This window comes from Tachypleus tridentatus, unplaced genomic scaffold, assembly GCF_004210375.1.
Source record: "Tachypleus tridentatus isolate NWPU-2018 unplaced genomic scaffold, ASM421037v1 Hic_cluster_2, whole genome shotgun sequence".
In the NCBI taxonomy this organism is placed as follows: domain Eukaryota; kingdom Metazoa; phylum Arthropoda; class Merostomata; order Xiphosura; family Limulidae; genus Tachypleus; species Tachypleus tridentatus.
Window position 1 is genome coordinate 40,212,590 of NW_027467782.1, and position 25,107 is coordinate 40,237,696.

Below are 25,107 nucleotides of genomic sequence, written 5' to 3' on the forward strand. Positions count from 1 at the left end.
TCGCGCCAAACATGCTCGCCCTCCCAGCCGTGGGGTCGTTATAATGTGACGGTCAATCCCACTATTCGTTGGTAAAAGAGTAGCCCAAGAGTTGGCGGTGGGTGGTGATGACTAGTTGTTTTCCCTCTAGTCTTACACTGATAAATTAGGGACGGCTAGCACAGATAGCCCTCGAGTAGCTTTGTGCGAAATTCCAAAACAAACCAATCTTTAAAGGCGTTTAAAAAACTCGAAGCTTTCGTTTGAATTTCCATTTGACTTAAAGGAATTCGCTTCTGATTACAATCATCTATCCATATTGATAGCAGACATTCCATATTCACCATTAGAGAGCTCCTTTTCTTGACGATTGTTTTCGAGGCAAAACAGTTGGTAGCCATTCAATACTGTTTTTACTGGTTCTTTTATTTAACAGTCTTACAGATGATTCATTTATTCCTTCGTCTCGTGCGAGTTAGGTTTCTTTGGCTCAGTATCATCACACATTTTTTCTCACGCATAATGTGCATGCGCATTGTATAGGCTTGTAGAAAGATCTAGAATAAGCGAATGACACAAATTCGTAGACATCTTTTCAGAAATATATGTATTAAAATGTCAGCCATAATAAAAAGGGCCCAAAGGCTTATTCGTATATAAATAAAGCCCCATTACAGTGAACCCCATACTGTTAAGCTTCACTGCGGACCTCCTTTAATATCCAAGAACACACTTCAAAGACGAAGAGAAATACGTAACAAGATATTTATGAAACTGAAGATTTATAAAAACATAAATCTACGTTTCAAAAACCGAAGTGTCACAGTAACAAAAATTACATTTAACAAAGGATTTCATTCATGTACCATCGTGTGATTGATTTATACGTTAGTTTTGCATGCTATTCTTCTCAGTTTTCAGTTGTTTAACTGAGAAATGAACAACTTAAAAATCTAGAAGCAAATGTATCTTAACGTCAAATTAATAGATAGGTTTGTTTTTTAATCTCGCGTAAAACAAGACGAGCCGTCCCTAATTTAGCAATGTAAAACTAAAGTGAAGGCAGCTATTCATCACCACCTATCGCCAACTCTTGGGTTACTCTTTCACCAACGAATAGTGGGATTGACCGTCACATTATAACGGGATTTGAACTCGCGACTTTCGGATTATGAATCGAGTGCCTTAACCACCTGGCCATGCTGGGCCTGAGGGGAAAGTAGCATTTGCAATTTCTATAATATTTATTATAAATCTTGCCTCCCGCTAGTACAGCGGTATGGGGTTCGATTCCCCTCGGTGGGCTGAGCAGATAGCCCGATGTGGCTTTGCTATAAGAAAAACACACACATAATAAATCTTAGGCTTATTTGATTCAGGGAATTATCTTTATTGCAACAGCACAACAAAACTGTGACAGTATTTTACCTGGCAACCATGAACAGCGTAATGAACATATTACTGTTTTCAGGACGGAAGATCTATTGAAATCTTGGCCTGGTATGGCCAAGTGTGATAAGGTGTTCGACTCGTAATCCGAGGGTCGCGGGTTCGAATCCCGGTCGCACTAAACATACTCGCCTCCCAGCCGTGGGGGCGTTATAATGTGATGGTCAATCGCACTATTCGTTGGTAAAAGAGTAGCCCAAGAGTTGGCGGTGGGTGGTGATGACTAGCTGCCTTCCCTCTAGTCTTACACTGCTAAATTAGGGACGACTAGCACAAATAGAGGTTTTGCGTGAACCTATTAGTGTCACGTGACCACAACGAGGTTTGTAAACATATCGCCATATTGGGTGGCAAGTATCCCGCATGACTGAACGAGTTAACAACTGCTGTATTCAGTACTATTCACATGTAAATGGCTGCTGCTGGCTTTTCATCACTTGTAGCACACCTGACAGGTGCTGATAAGGCCAGGTATGAGGAAAACGTGAAGGAACTGGGTGTAGGAGACCCGTATATGCTCCCGCCACGTGTATTTACGCCAGTAATATCCAGCCAAGACAACGTTGTTCAGAGTCAGACTGTTTCCGGAGTAGATCTGCCATATATTACATATGGTGACATTTATATATATTTGATAAACAGGACTTCCACCTATACAAATGAAAGTCTAAAAGGTTACAAAAGCCTTGATGCGTACAAGTACTTTGTGGTAGGATTTGTACAGAATGTGCAGATAACCAGGGCAACGTCGGATAAAGTCATCATTACAGCAAAAGTTTGTACATCATGTTGTATTACATACATGTATCATGTACTCTGTATGATAGATTTAACTACATTTTAGACGAAGACTAGATACTTAAGTAAAGTAGAGCCCCCATTTTAATAAATGGTTCAATATTATTGTACTACATGTGTACTGACTGTTGTCAAAGCTCTAGCCTAGGAGCACTTCTATACATGTTTGTATAATGATATTAAGATACCTTATTGTCTAGGCTGTTTCAAAACTTAATTTTTGATTTATGATTAATTTTTGGTAAGGAATCAATATATAGATAATAAATAGTACAAGTAGACATAGACCGTTAAAGCTGGTCAATAGCCATGTTAGGTTTCTGTAAAAATAATTTAATATTTAGCTGTTCTGTTATTTTTTTATATTATTTTATTATTTGAGTGACACATGTATCCCAACCTGATACCCAGTTGTCTTTAAAAGCTTATATATACACAACTTAATATTTTCTTTGTTATTTTACAGGTGTGCCACTCTCAGCGGCTAAATGAACCACCACTAAAGCTATGGGTTGCTAGTTGCAGGAATGGAGAGATAATATCTTCCCACTGCACCTGCAAGGCTGGACTAGGTGAAGTCTGCTCCCACGTTGCCATTCAGATTCAAGTCTAACTAAGTCTATGAATGATATTTCCGTCTGCATACATGTCTCAGTTGTATATTGTGATGTACACAAGTCAAAATTATCACATGTAGCTTCAAGTTCATCAGCAGAATCAGTACAGCTGCTATCAGTGGCAGCAGTGCCAGCAGATTCTATGAAAGCAAGTTCAAGCAGCCCAGCAGTAGCTTCATGTCTCTTTTGTTGTTCTTTTCTCCTTTTGGTCACTTCTTTCCTGTTTTCATATTTACACAATTCAGCAGCTTTCCTTCTCTTCAGGGAGAACGTGTAAAATGAAATATGGAAGGTACATAGTCAGGTGATAGGGGATCATCACTCGTCGTCCCTGAAACAGAGTACAATAATTTTGTTAAGATATAGACCTACAAGCATGATCAGATAATATTTATATATATAACACATACACTGTACACTTTTAACTAAATATATATATATATATAACTGAATATGCTGAACATTGTTTAACAACTGAATGTACAGCGAACAAATTAATTATTTGCACACTATTTAATTTTGTGCCAGTTGTAGTTTTCTGATGAATCACTTAAATTGGTCCTTTAAGAGATATTAACATTTTGTCTTAATGTACAAATGGCTATATAACCTATTCATCATGAATAATATTGTTCCTTCAGTAAATTTACTATTCAGTAATTTAAAAGTAAAAGAAAAGTGTGCAAAAAACATTTCTTTGACTGGTGCTGCAGTGTGCTCTGCTGTACATATATCATGCGTGTAAGTTTCAATTTATTCAGCCTGGCTATAGATGAATTATAGATACCTGACACAAAATGTTTACTACAAAGTCTGGTGTGCTCTGTGGGTGTCCAGTTTTTCCTATTGACAGCTGCAATCCATCGTCTTCTTCGGTCGGGATCTATAGGAAATCTGTAGAATGACACATTTTCCGCCTGTCCACGTCGATTTGAACAGTTAAATGCACAACACGAGTGTACCATCACACACTTTTGACAATGAATCACGCTTGTGTTGGAATATAAACACGGTCAGCAGTAACTAGGTCAAGAGTGACGTCACACGCAAACCTCGATAGCCTTCGAATAGCTTTGTGCGACATTCGAAAAACAAACTATTGAAATCATATTAGTTTTGAAGAACAAAATATTTGATACAGCTAATTGTAGTCATTAATCCCTATATAACACCGTGGAATGCAGTATTTGTCACACAAGTTATATATGTGAATATTCTTTAACTGATTTTTCAATTTAAATATTGTTACAGTGTTTATACATTTATAACTACTCAATTATAATTTACATGTATCATGAGACATCTGTTAGCAGTCTTATTATGGTTGATATCATAAATACCGACTAAGACTTGTATTGTCAGAAGAAATTGCAAAGCAAAACTTCGTATACATTTTATTTGCTTTTACCTAAATTTCAAGTTGAAATCTCAGGCAAGTGTTGTTATTGTTTATTAAATCTAAATTATGCAAAACATAAACATGATTATAATTTCTCAGTTTAAGGTCTTTCACACGACAGAAAGCAATAAACTTTGCAATCATTATTGTTAGTAAAACGTTTTTCCACCGAACAATGTTACTTCAGTTCATGACGTCATTCAAACAAGAATACTTTGTGCGCATAGTAACACTGATATTTCACTTAGAAACAATACAGAAAGTGATTTACAAAGCGTACAGTGCAGAGAGAATTCAATGGCTAATTACACTCAATTATTTTATATTTTCGCTAATTTCCTGCTTGTTTCAGGTTTTAGATTCGTCTACGAAACTGAACGTGGTTCTACTCTCACATTAATTTGTTCAAACCGAGCTTATAAAAGAGCGAGAGAAGAATCAGTAATTTGGTTCTCAAATCTCAATGAACAAGTTATTAATAGTGAGAAAACGCAAATAAAATACGGTGGCAAATTAGTGCTAACCGACATCCAATTTGAAGACGCGGGAATTTACACATGCAAAAATCGTGAAGGTGATTACAAACATGATGTTAGAGGTAAATTAAAGGTTTTTTTTTTAAAGACCGTATTTTCATTTATTAAACGACACTAATTTAACAGAAATAACACCTAAATCGAAATCGTCCATCTTGATTTTAAATTTATTTCAGCCATAACCTTTTCGTTTGATATTTCACTCACCATGTGTATTGATTAAAAATAATAATTGTCTGTATATACGTAAGATTACACTGTGTAAGAAAATTTTTACCTTTTCTTGTTTCTGGGCACAAAATGTTATTTTCTAATTGCTTATGCCAAAAGTAAATGGAAAAGGCCTATTCTCTTCAAACTTTACTTTTGTGACTTGGGAGCGTGTATAACGAAAACATGATGGGAGAATATATTTGAGGGCTGATACGTGAAAGGGATTTATATTTCAGTCGCAAATCTCGAAAAAGTACTTACTTCTAAATATTTGTGTATAACTTTAGTATAAATACATGTAAATCTTGATTCATACGCTGTTAGGGCTCGGCATGGCCAAGTGTGTTAAGGCGTGCGACTCGTAATCTGAGGGTGGCGGGTTCGCATCCCTGTCGCGCCAAACATGCTCACACTTTCAGCCGTGGGGGGCATTATAATGTGACGGCCAATCCCACTTTTCGTTGATAAAAGAATAGCCCAAGAGTTGGCGGTGGGTGGTGATGACCAGCTGCCTTCCCTCTAGTCTTACACTGCTAAATTAGGGACGGCTAGCACAAACAGCCCTTGAGTAGCTTTGTGCGAAATTCACAAACAATCATATATTGTTTTATTCAGACATTATGTAAATTTGCCCGTTTTTACATGTGTATTGACTACAAAATTATTTATATTTCCCATGTATACGAAAGATTATGTTGACAATAGTATCACTTTTAACTTAATTATTTCACAATAAAAATTTCATGTTATGTTTTACGTTTTTTGTAAACAACCAAGCCGGGTGCTCATACAAAGAAAAAAGAAAGTTAATTCTGTCATTAATTATCGTTTGCAAAGCATTTGTATTCATTGGTTAGAGCTATGGAATTCTGATTTTTCTCTTACAGAGCTTGCTAGTTAACGAGGCTAAAAGTAAACAAGATACTCTCTGACAAATCAACCTTAGGTATTCAAAGATTTGGTTAAAAATTTGAAACTCTTACTGATACACAACACTTAAAATCAATTTAAAGTTTCTATACAGTAGTTTCAAACTGTTTATACCACTGCCGTTCGATTCTTTTTTTTTTTTTTTTTTTTTTGCGAGCTTAGCTCTGCCCCTTACTAGTACAGAGGTAAGTCTACGGATTTACAACGCTACAATAAGAGGTTCGAATCCCATCGGTGAGCTCAGATAGATAGCCTGACGTGGCTTAGCTGAAAGAAAACACACAAACATAAACAACTCAGCTCTACATTTATTTTTATATATACAAATTACATATTTTCGTTCTCACCATAAATGGATGTTTCTTTAATAGTATAAGGTTTTGATGGGGAGTGCAGAGGTTAGTGAAGCCTAATAATTATGTTTAACGTCACATTTGCTCGCAAATATTTCTGCCTCATTTTTATCAATTTGCTCATTACCGATTTTAAGTCTGTGGTGTGCGAAAATCTCGTTTTAGGAGATTTCTTTAATGCTAGAACCCGTTAGTAGGTCTCATTTATAGCGATCAAAAATATATTTTTTTTATTCGTTGTAAAATATGTACAGGATGGGTAGAAAATGTTTAAGTTGGCGAAGCAATGATATTACACTCCCGATGATTTAATGTTTAAACTGGAATAAATGCGACTGAATAATTTCTTTGGTTAAAAGGAATTTTGATTAAAACTTCATTTGTTAAAACTGGTGTTTTCTTTTAAATTGATCCTCTTATTCTTGTGATTCAGTATTTTCAAATGACTTGCAAATACGTTGTTTTTTCACATTCTTTATGAATAGATTTAAATCCAAGTCGTATAAGTATGTGTTTAGTTTAAGTGGAGTGCAAATTTACAGAGAAATATGGAAACAAAACTCGCAGATTAAAACGTGTAATATAATCTATTGTACCATTTAATCATTCATTAAAAACGTTACGATTATAGTCTTATAATCGAACTGATAAGCAACCAGTTTTGGACTGCAAACAGATAAAATTAGTTAACACTTAACTTTAAATAACTATGTTCGTGGAGTTATTGTTTTAATGAAATAGTCTTCCGATGGGACAGCGGTAAGTCAATGGATTTACAACGCTAAGATTAGGAGTTCGATTGCCCTCGGTGGACACAGTAAATAGCCCGATGTGGTTTGGCTATAAGAATAACTATGTGTGCTTGATCATTCGAAAAGCTTTTCATTCTCTACAGTTAATTAGAAAGTTAAGTTCTTGCTTTCTACTCCAAGTAAGCTATCAAATATATTGGACAAAAAGCGAAAGATTACACCACACTTACAGTTGAAGGTCCCTACATATAGTTGTCAGATTTTCATGAATTACACGTGGACTGATATTAATACAGCTACAATATACAGCTGCATTTCTTTTCAATTTGTTTAAACATTTTCAAGGTACCTCTAATTGTAGCTGTAGTAATGTCAGTCCGCGTGTAATAAATGAAAATCTGATAACTGTGTAGGGACCACAAACTGTAAGTGTGAAGTAATCTTTTTGCTTTTGTTTAATAGATTTGGTAGCTTACTCAGAGTAGAAAGCAAGAACTTAACTTTCTATTTGCGGTCACATACAGTGCTTGTATTAACTTAGCTAACTCCGATCTACTGTTTTCCACTGTAAAAGCCAACTACCGTTAATTATTCTGAATTTTGTCATTGAAAACTAACATCTCAGCTCTTGTTTTATATATTTTATTTTGTTTTTCTCTGATATGTATTGATATATTAGTGATACTTACCAATAATCTGGATACTTTTCTAATCATAGTTTTCAGTTGGTTGAGTCAAATAATTCATATTATTCGTTTGTTCACCTACAAAATAAATAATTTCTTTATGTAGTTGTCTCTGCTGATCAAACTGTTGTTACTGCACCAGATAGGAATTTTAAAATACTCAAATCTTCGTTAAGTAAACTGTGTTTTTATCAATTTCGTTCATAAACGACACGTTATCTTGTATATCATTTAATTGTAATGAAAATTGAACTGTCTTATCTTCCAATGATAGTTTTTAACAACCTTCGTGTAATTTCCCATTAATACTATCTGCATTACTCTTAGTATTTTCAGAATATTTTGTAAATTATAAAATATTGTAAATTAAAAGTATCATCTTCAAACTATAATACATCGAACAAGATTTATTAAGTTTTATTAATACAGATATCAAAGTGTGTTTTTATATTGGTTTAATGTGTGTTTGCTCTTGTATTACAAGGAATTATTTGGTTTATTGTCTGGTGAAGTTGGATTCTCTGTTTAGTATTTAAATGTTACCTGAAGAACATTTATTTGAGTTGCAGTGTTAAATTTAAAAACGTGACATTCTATTTTTTTTGTGTTACATGAATGTTGTCTTGAGTTTCGGGCTTGTTTCTCTGACGTAAAATACGTGGAAGTTGCCATAAAGTATTTTATAAATGACATTAGTATTGTATTTGCTTTATTTTTCACAAGAATTTAAGTATTTTGTTTATTGCATTTGGGGTTATTGACTGGGTGAGTATCGTGCTGTTGACTGAGGTTTCTCTATATCACCGTATCTCAAATTTCCTTCCTGATCGCTTTATAACCTAAAACGTCGAATTATATATGAGTTCTGTGATAAAAAGTTTTAAATTACCCATTGTAGAATGTCTGCAAAATTTATTAGCTTCAAGTGGGTTCCTCAGAAATATAAATGCATGAAATAGATTATGACAACAATGTTAAAACTACTCACAATGAATTATTACATTAGAGATAACATGAAATCAGTTTTTCTTACTTTTCATGAGAGGAAGTGTCGATGTTGAAGTGTGGTATAAATAAGTATTGGTAAACATATCGACATATAATTACTATAAATGTTATCATCAATACTACACATTCTAAAGATAAACCTCACGACCCTTTGTTCGTACATATACTGTTCCATCTAATCAGGACTCCAGTAATGGGTGACATTGCCCAACCCAAGGTGCAGATGTTGATATTGACAGCTATAATATACTCTTGGAAGATGCATCACATTCCATTAGTTGATGCTGAAGATGCCCTGAAATAACTTTTTCAGGGCAGTGATGAAGACGAACTCGTAATATTATCGGTACTCCTGTAATAAACATACAGTATTAGTCAGAGGCTGTCACTGATGTTCATAGCAATAATACTTTATAGGGATTAGTAAGCCATACCAAAACAGTTTTGAATATGCAACCTGTCATATAATGTGACTCGATCTGATATAAAGTTACGGCAGAACAGAATTTATCAGAACAACTTCATGACATAGCTTAACATTTCGTAAATGGTGTAATGTAACCGAAAATTGGTTGCTTTTGGGAAAGGTATGTAACAGACCTTTTCAATGTAAATTTTTATATGCCCAAATCATGAAAATATATTCAAATGAGAATTTAAAATATTGGAAACAAAGATATTTATTGTACTTAAGAGCATCGAAAAATAATTTTGGTTTGCCAGAACAATTCGGAAAAAGACCTGCAACAAGTCGTACGAACACAAATGTCAGAGATAAAAACCGCTGAAGTGTCCCAGGCGACGGTACGTAAAAAAATGTCCCAGTTTTCTAACCGCTGAGTAATTAGATAGATATGCACACACAGATGTACCAGTCACGTGACTGATGTAGTAATTATAGATTTCTATGTGATCAGAGACTAGATGGATTATGGAAAACCTGTAGAGAGAAGTAATGAGGCTCCAAAGTTATTTTGATATAATGAACTCAACTTATGAATGTTGAATCAAAATCTTATGAACTGTAAAGATACAAACCATATCTACGAAGTTTTTTAAGAACGTATTTTGAATAAACAATACTTTAAATTTACAGTGAAAGGTGTTATATCGCAATATTATTTATCTTGATAAATCCACAAAATATTAAGTATTTGCTTTTATTTTAACTTCATATGAAAAATTTTCCCGGAATGCATATCACGCATTTTCTGCATTACACGGATATTATTTGATATTTTGTTGTTTGCAAGACACAATCATATACTGATACATTTTACCAACGTGATATTCCCAAAAGAACCTGTATTTTCATACCTGATATTAACATAAACAGTGACAACGGTTTCACGTTTAACTGTGACAAATAAGAATTTTGCAAGGGAAACACCAACGGAAATCTAATGTATCAATAAAAAAAAGATCGTGTGTAATTTCATAAATTTCCAAGTTTGTGTGATTGGTTTCATAAGTGAACTCCATCAGGAAGTACATAAAGAAACAAAAGTCTACTGTTAAGAAACTGTTTTGAAGCACGACACGTTTTATTTTTCTCACGAAAAGTAACATTTATGTTGTTATTTTACAGAGCGAGTTATAATTAATATTATAACTAGTGCGTCGTGCTCATTGTGAGAAACCTTAAAATTCCAACGGTGACACAAAAGGTGCTTACAAAAATATTAACTCTCTGTTGTTTTCCCCAGTGTATGTTCCAGCCGAGAATCTCAACTGTACTCGAGGATACCAAAGAGATGTTTACAGGTGTTGTAAGTATATATGATACTCAATTACTTTAACCTGTTCACATTAAACACAAATAGATGAAAGACTTTTAAAAATATGGAATTTTGGTTAAACAAATACGTTTTTTGATACTAAAGACGTTGTTAGAACGATAAAATTAACACTGGGTAAATAAATGTTTAACTATGTACTTTTAACGGTTTCAGATCCATGTCCTCCTGGTCACTATGACAATGGATTCCAAACTCACTGCCTGCCGTGTCCAGGAGGGACTTACATGACATCATTTGCTGCTGACGCCTGTATACCTTGCCCTGGAGATAAAATTACTGATGAAGAAGGAGCTGATAATAAAGATCTTTGTAGAAGTAATGAAACAAAAGGGTTTTAAAGTTTTCTTTTATTGTTTCCTTAACATTTTAAAGATGTTTATTTTTGTTCAGGCAGATTGTTATAATACGATACTTCTTCATAACTTTCATGGTTTTTAATGCATTAAAAAGATTTGGTTTTACTGAGAAATCATACTACTTTTTAAAGATGAGCTCAAACATTTACGACAAATAGTATTGAATAGCTGTCTTACCTCCAGTATATCATTTCAAAATTAGGAACGGCTAGCGCTGAAAGCCCTCGTTCAGCTATCCGCGAAATTGAAAAACAAACAAATATAACGGTGTCTCAATAGCACATCTGTGTGTGTCACATTATTACTAAAAAGACGTAAAGATATTTAACTAAAACAGTGTATGTCCCAAAACATAATTTATATCTATGTTTAATATGTTTATTTTGTGTACATGATGTCGTTTTTGTGATAAAAGAAAGTAAGTTGTCCAAATACAAAACAAATGTCTTAATATAAGATTATAATAACATTGGATTATCAAAACGTTAGCACCGTCTCGTAAGTTCTGAACAAAACTATTAGAAAGAATTGTTACAAAGTAAGCGAAAAACTTCATGAGCATTGACGTACGACGTTCAGTGTTTGTGGTCAAAATGGTATCGTTCTTTATCTGGGAAATTTAGAGTAAAGAGAAATTTGTAAAATTACAATTTTTAATAGTGTTATAAAAACGCAGAAACTACCATTCAGTAGATACGATTCGATAGCAAAATATAATTGTGTACCATAATAAGTGAAGAAGCTAATTATAAAACTTAATTCAGTAAATGAATAGCGATTAAACAAACTGGCTTTATTAACTAGTCAATGGAAAGACGGTTTGTTTAATTTGTGTTATATATTCTTACAAGTTAAGTAAATCGAAGTTGATTTTACTCACTGTGTTATACTGAGTTGAATAATATGTACATTATCGTAAAGAAAATGTCGAGATTTTTCTTATATCGTCTGATCACGTGTGTTTGGAATGGAAAGTCAGAAGGTTTCGTGATATATCGTCTCACAAAGTAAATATGTTGGAAAACCTGACTGATTTCCCGTTATATAACTATATAGTTGTTGTTATTACATAACTGTACTATTTGTCTACTAGTAAGGAGCTCAAATAATATAACAGGCGTCATTTTTCTTTGCTAATTATCGTTTAAAGTGTAAAGAAAAAATCTATTTTTACAGTTGTCAACTTGTAAAGGTTGTTATCAATGTTTAATATGAAAATATATAAGAAATATCATATTTATTTAATTGTAATTTTTAATATGTTAAATCAAGTTTATATTTTAGTTTAAAGAATTATACACTTTGTTATTAAGTTACATTTGAAGTTTTCTTTCTGTTTTATGTAATCGATACAATGTGTAAAACAACTCTCTCTTAAGATCCAACTGAAGTGGTTCTCAAGCTTACTTTCCCCTGGGCCTCCAAACCAACAGTTGTAAGATATCCTTGGTGGATGGAAGAGCTGACACTAATTTCGATTTGTCTTATTGCTCTGTGGTAAGTTACAAGTTATCTTCCAGTTCTTGCTAATTAAAGTATGTGGAACAGGGGTGAGAGAGCATCTGACCTCAATACCCAATTATCTTTTAATTGAATAGTAGGGTTGGATATTTGAAAATGTCAAGTGTGTTCAGTGCCCCTTTGGTAGTTAATTTGTGAAAACACAAATGTGAACCTTGTAAAGCTGAATATGTTTAATTAACCTTACAAATGAGGTCAAAATAACTTTTCAATTGTAGTTAACATTTCTACATGGTGGTTTATCAAGTGTTTTTGTAGATCTGTTTGCTAACGATAAAACCAACAAAAAAAGACAACTATTTAGAGTTAATCTTTAATAGTATTGTTTATATAGAAAACTGAAAGAAAAAAATCGCGTTTTTATTTCTCATTTATTTTTTTTTTTATTTAGTGTTCTTTGTTGCTTCTGCAATGTGAATGAAAAGCCCGGGGCAAATGGAAAGCTCTAAAAACCGCATCCTCGGGTCTTGTGGTGTTTTTGCCTACACGAAGCTAGAAGACCAGGAGCTTGTAACTAAAAGATCACCCCAGTGAATTAGACATTTTGGAAGCTGTTTCAATGATCCCTGAGTGTGAGAAGGTCCCAACAAATAAGTTCAATAAAAGAGAAACTAATGTGGTATTAAAGGAAAATCAAACAGAACCAACCATATTGCAGACAATAAATGAAAATCACTCAGTAGAAAAGAAACCAGAAAGAGCAGAAAACGTGAGCAAGCCTGCTTCAAGTCCTGATAAAACTGAATTAAAGATACGCGTTGAGACAATCGTGAATGATGAGAAACCTGAAGAGACATTAAAATCTGATTCACTGACAACGGTTCGTATACGTTTAAAATTCTTTTACTTTATAGTACTCAGTATTATACAGCACAAGTATATAACCATTAATAAATAGGATGCGCTCTTAATATTAAACTTTCACTTCGTACAAGTTAATTTATACCTACACACATATATATATTGCAAGAAGCAACTGAAATATAATGGAATTAATAGCACATTATTAATGTTAATGCAAAATTACTGTTATAAAATAATTACAACCATTCTGATACTTAATTTATGTGAATATCTGTATCTGGTTCAAAATTGAATTAATTTCTCATTCATATTACGTTTATGATTTATATTTGGTAGAGTTAAAAACATTTCACTTTAATGTAATGTATACTGTGTCAAACTGTGTGATCAATATGATATGCTTGCTTACAATGAGTGTTGTTAAGACATCCACAACTACAGAAAAACATGCGTTCAGAGTCATTTGAATACATGTAATTCTTCTTCCAAAAGAGACCTATACATGTTCGATACTATTGAGGTTTGATAAGTCTGTACCCTAGTTAAACTGGTCAATTACCTCTTCTTCAATATTATTACATGTGGCAAGACAATTATCATCCATTTAGCTAAAGCCAGAACCAAACATTACAATATATGATAATGTAAGAGGTACTTCCATTGCTATTATGACATCTGGAAAACATAAAGGTCTGATTGTCGGTTCATGATTTTTCATTACCACACATACTTCCACTACTGATATTAAAGTGAGTTATTTTGTGTCTTACTATAACTAAAATTTACCTTTCGTTGTTAATATTACCAAACTTTATGAGTTTTTAACCGTACATACACTGAAATGACGTTCTGTTGAAGCTGCGAACATCTGATTCTGTTTTTAACAGTTATCACATAATTGCTGCGAATCGTTAGATCACGGTAACTTCTTAAAATGTGGATTTTATTATTCTTAGTTTAGTACCAGTGTATTTGTACCATTTTGTAACAAGTGATTCCACCATATCTTGTTAATAACACCTTGATACATTTTACAACAGTTTGTTTTTTATCGTCAGCCAAATTTCACTGGTCTGACAGACATTTAGTGAAATATCCAATTGTCTTCTTTTGGACTAAGATTATTGAATATTTTAAAGTACTATAAACTGCGTGATTTACTTCAGTGTTACAACTATGATAAGACAGTTTGAAAACTCTTTCTCTTAATAGTCATTAGTAGTTCAGATTACATAACTTTTCATGTTTAATTTATATAACAATGAAATGAGGAGAACAACAAACATTTATTTATAACAGTAGTTTTATCTTGTTTTAACAAGTTAGTATTTGTGAACTTACAAAACATAAATGTTAAACATTATTTAAAGCTCTTGTTTGCTCTATATTACCTTCCTCACTATTTGGGACAATGCTTGAGATATATTTCGAGTTTCGAGAAAACGTTTATCAGATATCTTGATCCAATTTCATAACATACAATTTTCATATAAACACTTATTTGGTTTTATTCATATTATAGTAAAATGATTGTTACATAAAGAATAAATTATATATTTTTAAAATGTTTATTACCTGATTATTGTTATTAAAACAGTTTTTTTTTTTCCGATTGATGAGTGTTCCCTCACTAATTATGATTTACATCTTCAGGCAGAAACACCAGCTTCAAAAGAAATAAGAGACGTTGATTGGATCCAGAGGGAGGTGTCAAGCAACATCAGGCCTCCCTCAACTAGACTTTTCCATAATGTTGATGAAATTATTACTGTAAGACTTGGCAGTAAGCCAGAACATCATCAGAGAAACGTTTTATTGTTATTGGAAATAGTGAAAACCGAAACAAATTTGTTATTGGTAGAACTCCAAAATCAACACCTACGTGTCAATTGAAACGTTGCAAAAGCGAACATAAACTTATTGTACAGAAACCTAAAAAGAATAATCAAATTAAACACGTTGACAGCCCTCACAAGATTGTTTTCACAAGAGATCCGAAACTGGAACCAAAATCCAAAAATTAAATAACCCATGAGTTGCATACAAGCATACCATATTAAAAAGAATTACTTTACCTTATCTCATAAGTTACTATTTTGTATATTTTACTCACTGATATAAATAATAAATAAAACACACTCATGAAAAACAAAGAATATGATATTCGCCTGGGTCTTCTCTTTTTTGCTGTCAACTGTCATGAAACTTAAGCTCACTTTTTAATGTACTAAAGGTATTGATACAATCAATAATGCTTTGATGTAATTAAATGATACATCTGGGAACGGAGAATAATAATACACAGAAAACACTGTCCTATAAATGTGATAATTTTCTGGCTTTTTTAACTATGTGATAATTTCCTTAAAGAAATTAAGCTAAGCTTTCCAATGTAATTAGTAATTTCCATCAGAAAAAAATTTGAAACCAAATGATAAAATAGACAAAGCTGCATAAGGAAAACAACAAACCAGATCGCTTGATACTTTAGTTTTCTATTGGGTATAAATAATATAGTGTAAAACACTAAAGATAACTATTAGCATTTGTGAAAGATGGAATTGCAGGACGTTGGTCTGATTACCTAGTTAATGGTTTGCAGACGAATAACAAATAGAGCTATATCACAGTGTTAAATTTTGTGTTAATTGAACAAGAAACGTGGAGACGTATAAGAAACAGACACATTCAGACATTTATTTATATAGATTCAATGACGGTGAACATTTTAAAAATTCAACTAAAGCCCAGTAAAGTATGGCTGAAAACTCAATTGTCGAAAACAATAGGTCGTAATGAAACTCCTTTACAAATATTAGGTAAAATTCAAATTGTGCTTATAATTAAGAATGTCATCTTTATTAATTTCAATGAATATATTGGCAGTTTTGTTCACTTTTATTAATAGCGTTACTACGCAGTTCCTCTGCCTTTACTTTTAACGAGAGTTAAATGTTTATAAAAATTGGACAGCTCACACATCTATCTTGTTTGATATATTAGAATAAATACTGTATTTCTTTTCATGTTAAAAATGGCTGAATTTATAACGACTTATATCCGTACATTAATTTAACTTGAAAACTAAGTCGACCACAGATATAAAACAATAAATGTGCATTCGTAACATTTTTTTTTTTTAAAGATTCAATGGTCTGAAAAGGACCTTTAATTGTAACTCAGTAACTAGGAAAAATCATTATCACCTTGTACAGATCCTCTTGGACCTGTAAAACAGAAAAAGAACATTTTATATTTGAACGATTTTAGGCCCTGTTTACACACCCCCTTTCAGCTTGTAAGTCCCATTTTACTTTTAAAAGATGCTGTCATGTAGTAATCGTAAGGTGGCGTGCTATACTTACCGTCAAAATCATGGACCGCTTAGTGATAAATTTCATAGCTTCCTTTATTAGTGTCAAAATCTAATGTTTGTAAAATATCTGTAACATCCCTAAACTGAAGAACATACAAATCATTTGGTTCTATGAACGTAAATTTTACAGCCGTCATTTTTCCACACCAATGATTCTCTGATAATCATTGTTTTTATTGGTTTTTCAAGATTTTGAAATAATATCTGTATTGATAAAACCCGAGATGGTATAGTTTGACTTTTATCTATAATTTATACCTCTTATATCAGCCCACCGATTTGAAAAATGCACAGGGTGACACGAAACAGTTTTTTCAGGAAGATGTAGATAACACACTATCTATCCTCTGGTGTCACTTCATAGAACTTACATTCACTATCAAATTCTTCTTCTTCATCTGAATTCGGTCCATGTTTTGGACCAGAGAGAGACAGATTTAGTGAAGACCTCTTCCTCCTTCTCTGGAACTGTTATTTTATCTGCACTGCTTCTAAATCTTGAGTAATTAATTAGCATTGTTACTTTTTTGTTGTATTACTTACAGTATATTAAATTTCGTCTATTATCTGCAGTTTTAATTAACATAATATTTTCATGGAGTAATATTAATTCATATGGTTTTATAGCTTCTCTTTTTTATGATCCAACTGGCAGTCATATACAAACAAACGCATAATACTATTTTTTCATACAACACTTTTAAAATAGAGCTACGTTTGTATCTATGACTCTCTTAGCCTAGCACTGTACTGAATTTTAAGTTTTGTATTTGTGACGTTCAGAGTGGAAAGGTACTTAGGGCTAAGTTCATCATGTATTATGTAACTCTTTAGTTTGCTTACCAGTTCATTTGTATTGATATGTTTTTATAATATTGAAGCAAGTTATCCAGGGGGTCTGTTTAATAGAATTGGCATGTTTCAATAGTTGTGAAGAAATATTTAGTTTGTTGATCGTGGAACTGCAAATGCTTTTGTTAAAATACAATGCTGTAGTTTGTTGGTGAGTGTTTTTGGCATATTTATCCACGTTATACAAACATATTCTTCGGCTGGTTTTATGTATGTTCTATTAAGCTTTAATATGTTTCCTATTGAAACTTCTTGTTTGATCATTCAAATTCCTAATGTAACTCGCTATTTTCCAAATTCTGGTTTTTCTGCTATTAATGTGTGGTATCTAGTTTAATTTTGAGTCAAAGTAATCCCTAAGAATTTTGCTGATATTGTTACCTGTAAGAGTCATGTCTAGATGTAACTGTAATATTAATTTGGTTTCCTTTCTTACAATTTTGTAAATAATATGGCTTGTATTTTGTACGTATTTATTGTAATTCTCCAATTCTGCAGTGAAAATTCTAGATTGTTTAGTAATGGTGGTTTGTTGTTGTTATTGGTTTGTCGGCACTCTTCCAGCTTTCAAAATCACCTGTCAACTGTGAGAGAAAAGTGTAGTTTGGGTCTTTGAGAGGCTTTTTGCTGACACGCCCCCTATCAAAACGCTCCTAGTAATACAACTCCTACTAATATTATATCTTTGTTAACATGAAGATAACCAAAGAATGTCGAAATGTTGTTTTTTGCTTTATTAGTAAAGTGTTAATACCCACACCAGCTGTCCTGAAACACGTTTTTACTTCAAGTAGGTTTCTCGTCATCACGAATTAAACCTTCTGATACTGCCTTCTGGTAACAGTTTATGAAACAATGACTCACATGACCTGCTAGACTCCCTGATGTATAAGTTTCGACAAGTTAATGACTTAAGTGGTTAGAGAAAAGTTTTTTTTACTTCATTACGTAATAAACAAGGATATGTTTGACTTGATATGAACGTCAGGCAGATTGGTATTAAGGATAAAAAGAAAAGATACTTTATAAGCGCAAAACCCTATTACACAGAATTTCATATCAATGTTTACAAATACATATATTTGAACATTTTCTGAAGTTTGACACAGGAAGTTTATATCTACTTTTCAACTTTCAAAATTATAGACAGTAAATGTAAAACTAAATTTCAAGATTAACAAATCTGTAGCAGACAAAGGCAGAAATAAATTGATTTTTAATACATAATTAAACCGAACGTGACATAATTTTAACAGGTAATGCAAAAAGCAACTAAAGATATAATATGTAAATGAAGTTCAGAACTGGGATTATTTTGATGAAATTAGAATATAATATTAATTAAACTTTAACCTTTGAGATGACCTCATGAGTGTTACTGGAGTTGTTTGTTGATTTGTAGTTAAACACAAAGCTACAAAGTGGGATATACACGCTGTGTCCATCAATTTTATATTAAGTGTCCGAAAACATGCTGCTGAGTTACTAGGTGGCAAATTGAAGAAACAGTGAAAGGAAATCAAGAAGAAATAAAATAAAAATAGTAGAACGAGGCAGAAAATTAAAATATTATAGAAAAAAGTAAAATAGAAATAGTAAATTATATTAATGAGCAAGAAAAGTCAAATATCGGGGGAAAAGTGTTTCAAAATTAACAGGTTTAATACTAATATTGTGTTACAAGTGTAATTGTAATCATTTTTTGACAGCTTTTGAAAGTCGAACACGACATAAAATATGTCGGTATGTATGGACATATTTTGGGGTTTGATTCAGCTAGAACAGTTATACTGAAACCATATCTTACAGTTACAAAGCCACAGTAGTGCTATAACAACAGAACTTTAAAACATTAATTCTAGCAATAAAAATCTGAGGAACGCATATATCTAGTTGTAAAATAAGATGAATACTTTAAAAGACGCGTTCAGAAATGGTTCCAGTATTTAATTCCATCTTGATATGTATTGATTTATTCATTCAACTTTCAGGCCCGGCATGGCCAAGTGTGTTAAGACGAATAGTGGTATTGACCATCATATTATAACACCCCCACGGCTGAAAGAGCGAGTTGTTAGATGTGACTGAGATTCGAACCCGCGACCCTCAGCTGACGAGTCGAGTGCCTTAACTACCTGGCTGTCATTTGGAGGGAAGGAAAACAAAAAATTCAGAGAAGTGTGTGGATGATAAAAAGGTTATCGTGATTCATTGACAACACGTAGGTAAATAGGGAGAAAAGAATCAGCTTATGCTACCCGAGAGAACAGATGAGGGACACAACTGGCAGAACAGGCGATATAAAGGGGTCAGCAGTTATAACGTTTTTGCCTTGCATATATACTAGGTGTAAAAATAGAGGCAGAGAAAAGCTTAGCATAGGAAATGAGTGTAGAAGCAGTTACAATGGTAGATGTATAACAAATAAAATTGATGACTTCAGGAAAGTGCATGGTTGGAATAGAGAAATTTGATACGAGACAACTGAAAAATGGTTTTCATGACACAAAATCTTTGAAATATAGGGTTACAGGCTATTTAATCGGAACAGAGTACAAAAGAGGGGGAGGGGTGGCATTATATGTAATATCTGATTTAGATCCTGTAGAGATTGAGGATATCAAAGACAATACCAAGGAGATTGAATAAATCAGGATTTTATAAATCATTATAAAGCGAAAAAAACTTAGCGAGAATCTGTTATAGACCATTAAATGATACTTGAGAAATTAGTGAGAAACTTTCATTGAAATTAAGATTTCAACTGCGAACTCTACAACATGGTTTTGTTAAAATATACATATTTATATATAAATATATTAAATATTCGGAAATTCTCTTGAAAATAAGTAGCTAATTAAATATTGATATGTATCAAATTTATGATATTTGCTAACAAGATTGATAAAACATTTTTCTGTCCCAACACCAATATATTTTGTTTGTTTATTTGTTTTGAATTAAGCCCAAAGCTACACAATGAACTATCTGTGCTCTGCTAACTAGAGGTATCAAAACCCGGTTTTTAGCGTTGTAATTCCGCAGACATACCGCTGAGCCACTGGAGAGCGTAATTATAAGAATTGTGATACTTTTATATAATTTGTTTCCTCACGTGAAGTATTAACCATCTTTGATCTGTAACTACAGGAAAGGCAGTTATTTAACAGTACTCACCGCCAACTCTTTAGCTACTCTAATCGAATAGAAATATTTGGTAACTTTTATAACGCATACAGGACACGTTTTTGTAATAAATGAGAGCTAACATAAAAAGAATGTGGTTTGTGTAATCAGTTCGATGTTTCACAAACATCAATGAAAGCAGGTCAGGTGGACCCGCAAGAACAAAGATTAGGAAATTATTACACGGATTTCGTCATATAAATTAATTAGAAGTGTGCAGTTTGTAGTAGTGATGTATATTAGATAATGTACATTTCCTATCCCTCCGGGACCTGGCATGGCCTAGCGCGTTAACACGTGCGATTCGTAATCTGAGGGTCGCGGGTTTGCGCCCGAGTCGCGCCAAAACACGCTCGCCCTCCCAGCCGTGGGGGCGTTATAATGTGACGGTCAATCCCACTATTCGTTGGTAAAAGAGTAGCCCAAGAGTTGGCGGTGGGTGGTGATGACTAGCTGCCTTCCCTCTAGTCTTACACTGCTAAATTAGGGACGGCTAGCACAGATAGTCCTCGTACAGTTTATCTCGAAATTCAAGACAAACCAAACCAATAGTTCTAAATTGGGGATGATGGCAGAAAGCATTTGTACCTTTGTTAAAAATATATACCCTAATGCATTGTTACGCGAAAATTCTGAAATGGGTGAACAATGTTAATGAAAGTAAGTAAATAAAAAATAGTAAATTATGTATTCTATCTTATTAATGTTAAGAATAAATAACAAATCTCTTCAGCTGTATAAGAATCTATATAAATTCGCTGGATCTAAAATTAACTTTCCCTCTTAAACCTCTTTCTTACTGTATCTTGCAGTTGTTAGCTCCACTGAAAAGTATTGCTATTTTACAAACACTTATTCACTTGATGTGAGTTCTCCTTTAGGGCTCTACGGCTAGTGAGTACATAATATAAATATAGAAATTCTAATTTATAATTTTCGTCTAATTGAAGTGGATTTTATGGAATTATACGATTAATCGCTGTAAAGTGGGCTGTAGTTATCTTTCGGGATGGGAGAGAGCGTCGTTGGTCGTTTCGTCACATATAAAATTGTAGACTGACAATTTATGATCCGAATAGGTGGATTAAGGCGTGCGATTCGTAATCTGAGGGACGCGGGCTGGTATCCCCGTCGCGCCAAACATGCTCGCCCCTTTTAGCCGTGGGGGCGTTATAATGTGACGGTCAATCCCACTATTCATTGATAAAAGAGTAGCCCAAGAGTTGGCGATGAGTGATGCTAACTAGCTGTCTTCCCTCTGGTCTTACACTGCTAAATTAGGGACGGCTAGCGCAGATATCCCTCGAAAAGCTTTACGCGAAATTCAAAACAAACATCCAAATATTATTGTTTCAGTCTGTTGGTAATACATAATTACATTAATTTGAAAGGTTAATTGCTAAACAGAAATGGTCTGGGGGCGAATTTTCTAATTTGAAATTTAGAAAAAAAAAATCACTGGTTATTTCCTAATGTTGAAACATGGCGATTGTTGGAGCATTAATATTAGCTCTTCTTTTCTTGAATGACGAAATAATATATTTCTGAGACGTTTTTTAGGTTTTATTGTGTAACTTCTAGTTCACGATTTAGTTTTCACATATTTTATTCTTCGCACGCAGTTTTCTGTAATTTAATGTATTCACAGTTGCTACGGAATTTTGCTCAATTTCAGAATGTGCAAGTTTTTTTCATGATTAACTGGAGTGTCACTACATTAGTTAACTGGACTACTTTCTATCTATGGCATTTTGGTAAGGTAACTGTTATTTGTTTTAATAAACAAAAAAATAACAAAGCTGCTGACAATTTGACAACTGGGAGGTTAGACATCATCACAGTATAGCAGAATCATCAAAAATTGTTTGTTCTCAAAGATGGTAAAAGAAATCTCACTCATGAAAGGGAATATTGAACTAACGGTAATGAACTCTCTTGGATACCGATTTTGCAATGTAAAACGGTGTTCTGTACATCGCTGGAGGCGGTTCGACGAGAAGAAATAAAACACTTCTTTTAAATGCGCCTCCGGTGGGTCAGCGGCATGACTGCAGACTTACAACGCTAAAACACGAGTTTCGATACCCGTGGTGGGCAGAGCACAGATTTCCTATTGTGTAGCTTTGTGCTTATTACAAAACAAAATCTTTTAAATGCGACTGATATTGAGGAAAGTGGTAGATGCTCTTCGAGCGATAGAAAACCTTGAGTGTTCTAGAATATTGTCAAATTCAAGATGTACCAAACTGTCTGTTCAAAATAACTAAAAAGACACCTAATGTCCAGTATATGACAATAGAATCTAAAGAAAATATACTATGCTGAAGCTTGGTGCTGATTTTTGTGACACAAAGCGCGATATGATGACGTTCAAAGGGTATCAAGGAGAAGAGCAACTCCTGGTGAACGGTGGGGCAGGTGAAAGCTGTCTCTCAAGTGGTTTGATGACTTTTTTTGTCACTGTTTTACACGTACTGGACGTGGTAAACATGAATCCAGAACAAGTTGAATTTTTCTACGTGGTATTCTTGAAATTATTACACTTCTTTCACGGACGTGATCCTCTCAATGTATGAAGAACTCTGGGTTTCAGGATATTTTTCAACATTCGTCAGCGATTAAAAAAATGTGTAGCGGTTTCCTCAGTGTTCTTCACTCGTGTGAATAAATCGAAATTATTTACTAAAATTATTTGAAATAAGAGTCGGATTTAAAAGTAATACAAAATCTTAACACTCCGTTATACAAAACATCAAACTGACATAATATCTCGCGCCCGAGTCGCGCCAAACATGCTCGCTCTCCCAGCCGTGGGGGCGTTATAATGTTATGGTCAATCCCACTTTTCGTTGGTGAAAAAGTAGCCCAAGAGTTGGCGGTGGGTGGTGATGACAAGCTGCCTTCCCTCTAGTCTTACACTGCTAAATTAGAGACGGCTAGCACAGATAGCCCTCGAGTAGCTTTGTGCGAAATTCCAAAAACAAACAAACAAACAGACATAATATCACGTTACGTTTCACCAAGTTAACTTATAAAGATGTTGTGACAATTTTACTCAGCATATCCGATAATAAGGAATTCTTTTAAAAAAACAACCCTTATGTTGCACAAATTATTTGTAATTATGCCAAACAAAATCAAATTATATAAAGATTAATAATATTTCATAAATAGTGAGAAATAAGAAACAAGATATTTATTAATAACAAAATATTTAATTTCTCGCAGAACTTACTCGCTTCGCTTCTTCTTTGTGGGTATTTGGATATGTTTAATTTTTAAATACCCAGGACGGTCAGGTGCACAGGACCTCTTCCTCCATTCCTAGTTTTCATGTCGGCTACTTGTAGGAATTTGTTGTTGTTGTAGATTTTGGGCCAGAGTATTTCACAATACTCCAACCTTTTTCAGGGCAATGTCCATGTCTTGTGTTGCCCTTTTTTTCATCCTTTATCCACTTTTTTTACTTCTATTCCATTTTTATTTATATTTCTACTCGTTTTTTCACTTATATATATATATTTTCCCTTTTTCATATATATTTAAAGGAAAAATTAAAATAATAAAGAAAAAAGAAGGAAGGAGAAGAGAAAAATAATAAATAAAAGCATAAAAAATAAAACTAGTTTTAAGCGTCTAGTGTATGGAAGCCAGCTTGATTTATATTTCTTAAATATATATTTATAGGAGAGAGGTACTTAGGACTATGTTCATCATGTACGTAGTATCTGTCGAGATCACACATTAAAACATTTTTATGCCAATTTTTATTAAAATAGTTTAGTGCATGATGCAAGAGTCTTTCACATATTGGCTCAACGTTTGCATACTTGTGCACTTGTGCGTGGTACTTTATAGGCTGAACTTGAGATTGAATTTTGTATTTTTTGTACTTTCTGTAATTGTTTTTGTTATGATTATCCAGGCAGGAGATGTGTATTCTATTATAGGTCTAATGTATGTTTTGTAAATGTTTATTATATTATCAGGTAATGTACCTTGATTTTTACCTGAAAGACTTTCATAATTTGCTCTTTTCCAGATTCTGATCAGGATATTGTTTGTGTGCTGTATCCACGTTAATTTGGTATCATAAGTTAATCCTAAAAATTTAGCAGAAGTAGCAGTCTAAGTGATCCATTCATGTATAACTTTGGTGGATCTTTTAATTCTTTTTCAGTTTATTTAATCTACTGAATAATATTACTTGGGTTGTTGGAATATTTATTTTTATTCCATATGTGTGGCAGAATTATTCAAAATTATTCAGGACTGGTTGGAGGTTTGTTGCTGCTATTGAAGAAGTGGGGGCACTTTTCCATACCGCTACACATCGTCAGCAAATTGTGATGCAAAACATAAATTTAGGTCCGATAGAGGCATATTATTCACATACATGATAAATAATATAGGGCTAACTACCTTTCCCTGTGGGACTTCTGCCTCAAATGAAAACGGCCGTGAATGGGGCCCACCCGCTAATTTTACACAAA

General features: G+C 33.3%; 3 protein-coding genes and 1 long non-coding RNA gene across 4 annotated transcripts; 3 read left to right on the plus strand and 1 right to left on the minus strand.

The window, feature by feature from the left end:
- The first annotated feature begins 1,141 nt into the window (after positions 1-1,141).
- Positions 1,142-7,814, plus strand: LOC143242714 (uncharacterized). The gene is made up of 2 exons (XM_076486187.1): positions 1,142-2,203; positions 2,693-7,814. Exons 1-2 carry the CDS (start codon positions 1,841-1,843, stop codon positions 2,837-2,839), a joined length of 510 nt encoding a protein of 169 aa, XP_076342302.1. The 5' UTR covers positions 1,142-1,840; the 3' UTR covers positions 2,840-7,814.
- LOC143242715 (THAP domain-containing protein 2-like) lies at positions 2,202-3,899 on the minus strand. Its single transcript, XM_076486188.1, has 2 exons — positions 3,631-3,899; positions 2,202-3,174 (listed from the first exon to the last, which is right to left on the minus strand). Exons 1-2 carry the CDS (start codon positions 3,806-3,808, stop codon positions 3,104-3,106), a joined length of 249 nt encoding a protein of 82 aa, XP_076342303.1. The 5' UTR covers positions 3,809-3,899; the 3' UTR covers positions 2,202-3,103.
- A 1,450-nt stretch (positions 7,815-9,264) lies between the features above and the next one.
- On the plus strand, positions 9,265-12,372 carry LOC143242820 (uncharacterized). The gene is made up of 3 exons (XR_013023271.1): positions 9,265-10,489; positions 10,673-10,834; positions 12,255-12,372. It is a non-coding gene; the product is annotated as an uncharacterized LOC143242820 (long non-coding RNA).
- Positions 12,373-12,931: 559 nt separating this feature from the next.
- LOC143242286 (uncharacterized) lies at positions 12,932-15,093 on the plus strand. The gene is made up of 2 exons (XM_076485649.1): positions 12,932-13,216; positions 14,854-15,093. Exons 1-2 carry the CDS (start codon positions 12,956-12,958, stop codon positions 15,091-15,093), a joined length of 501 nt encoding a protein of 166 aa, XP_076341764.1. The 5' UTR covers positions 12,932-12,955.
- Positions 15,094-25,107: the final 10,014 nt, after the last annotated feature.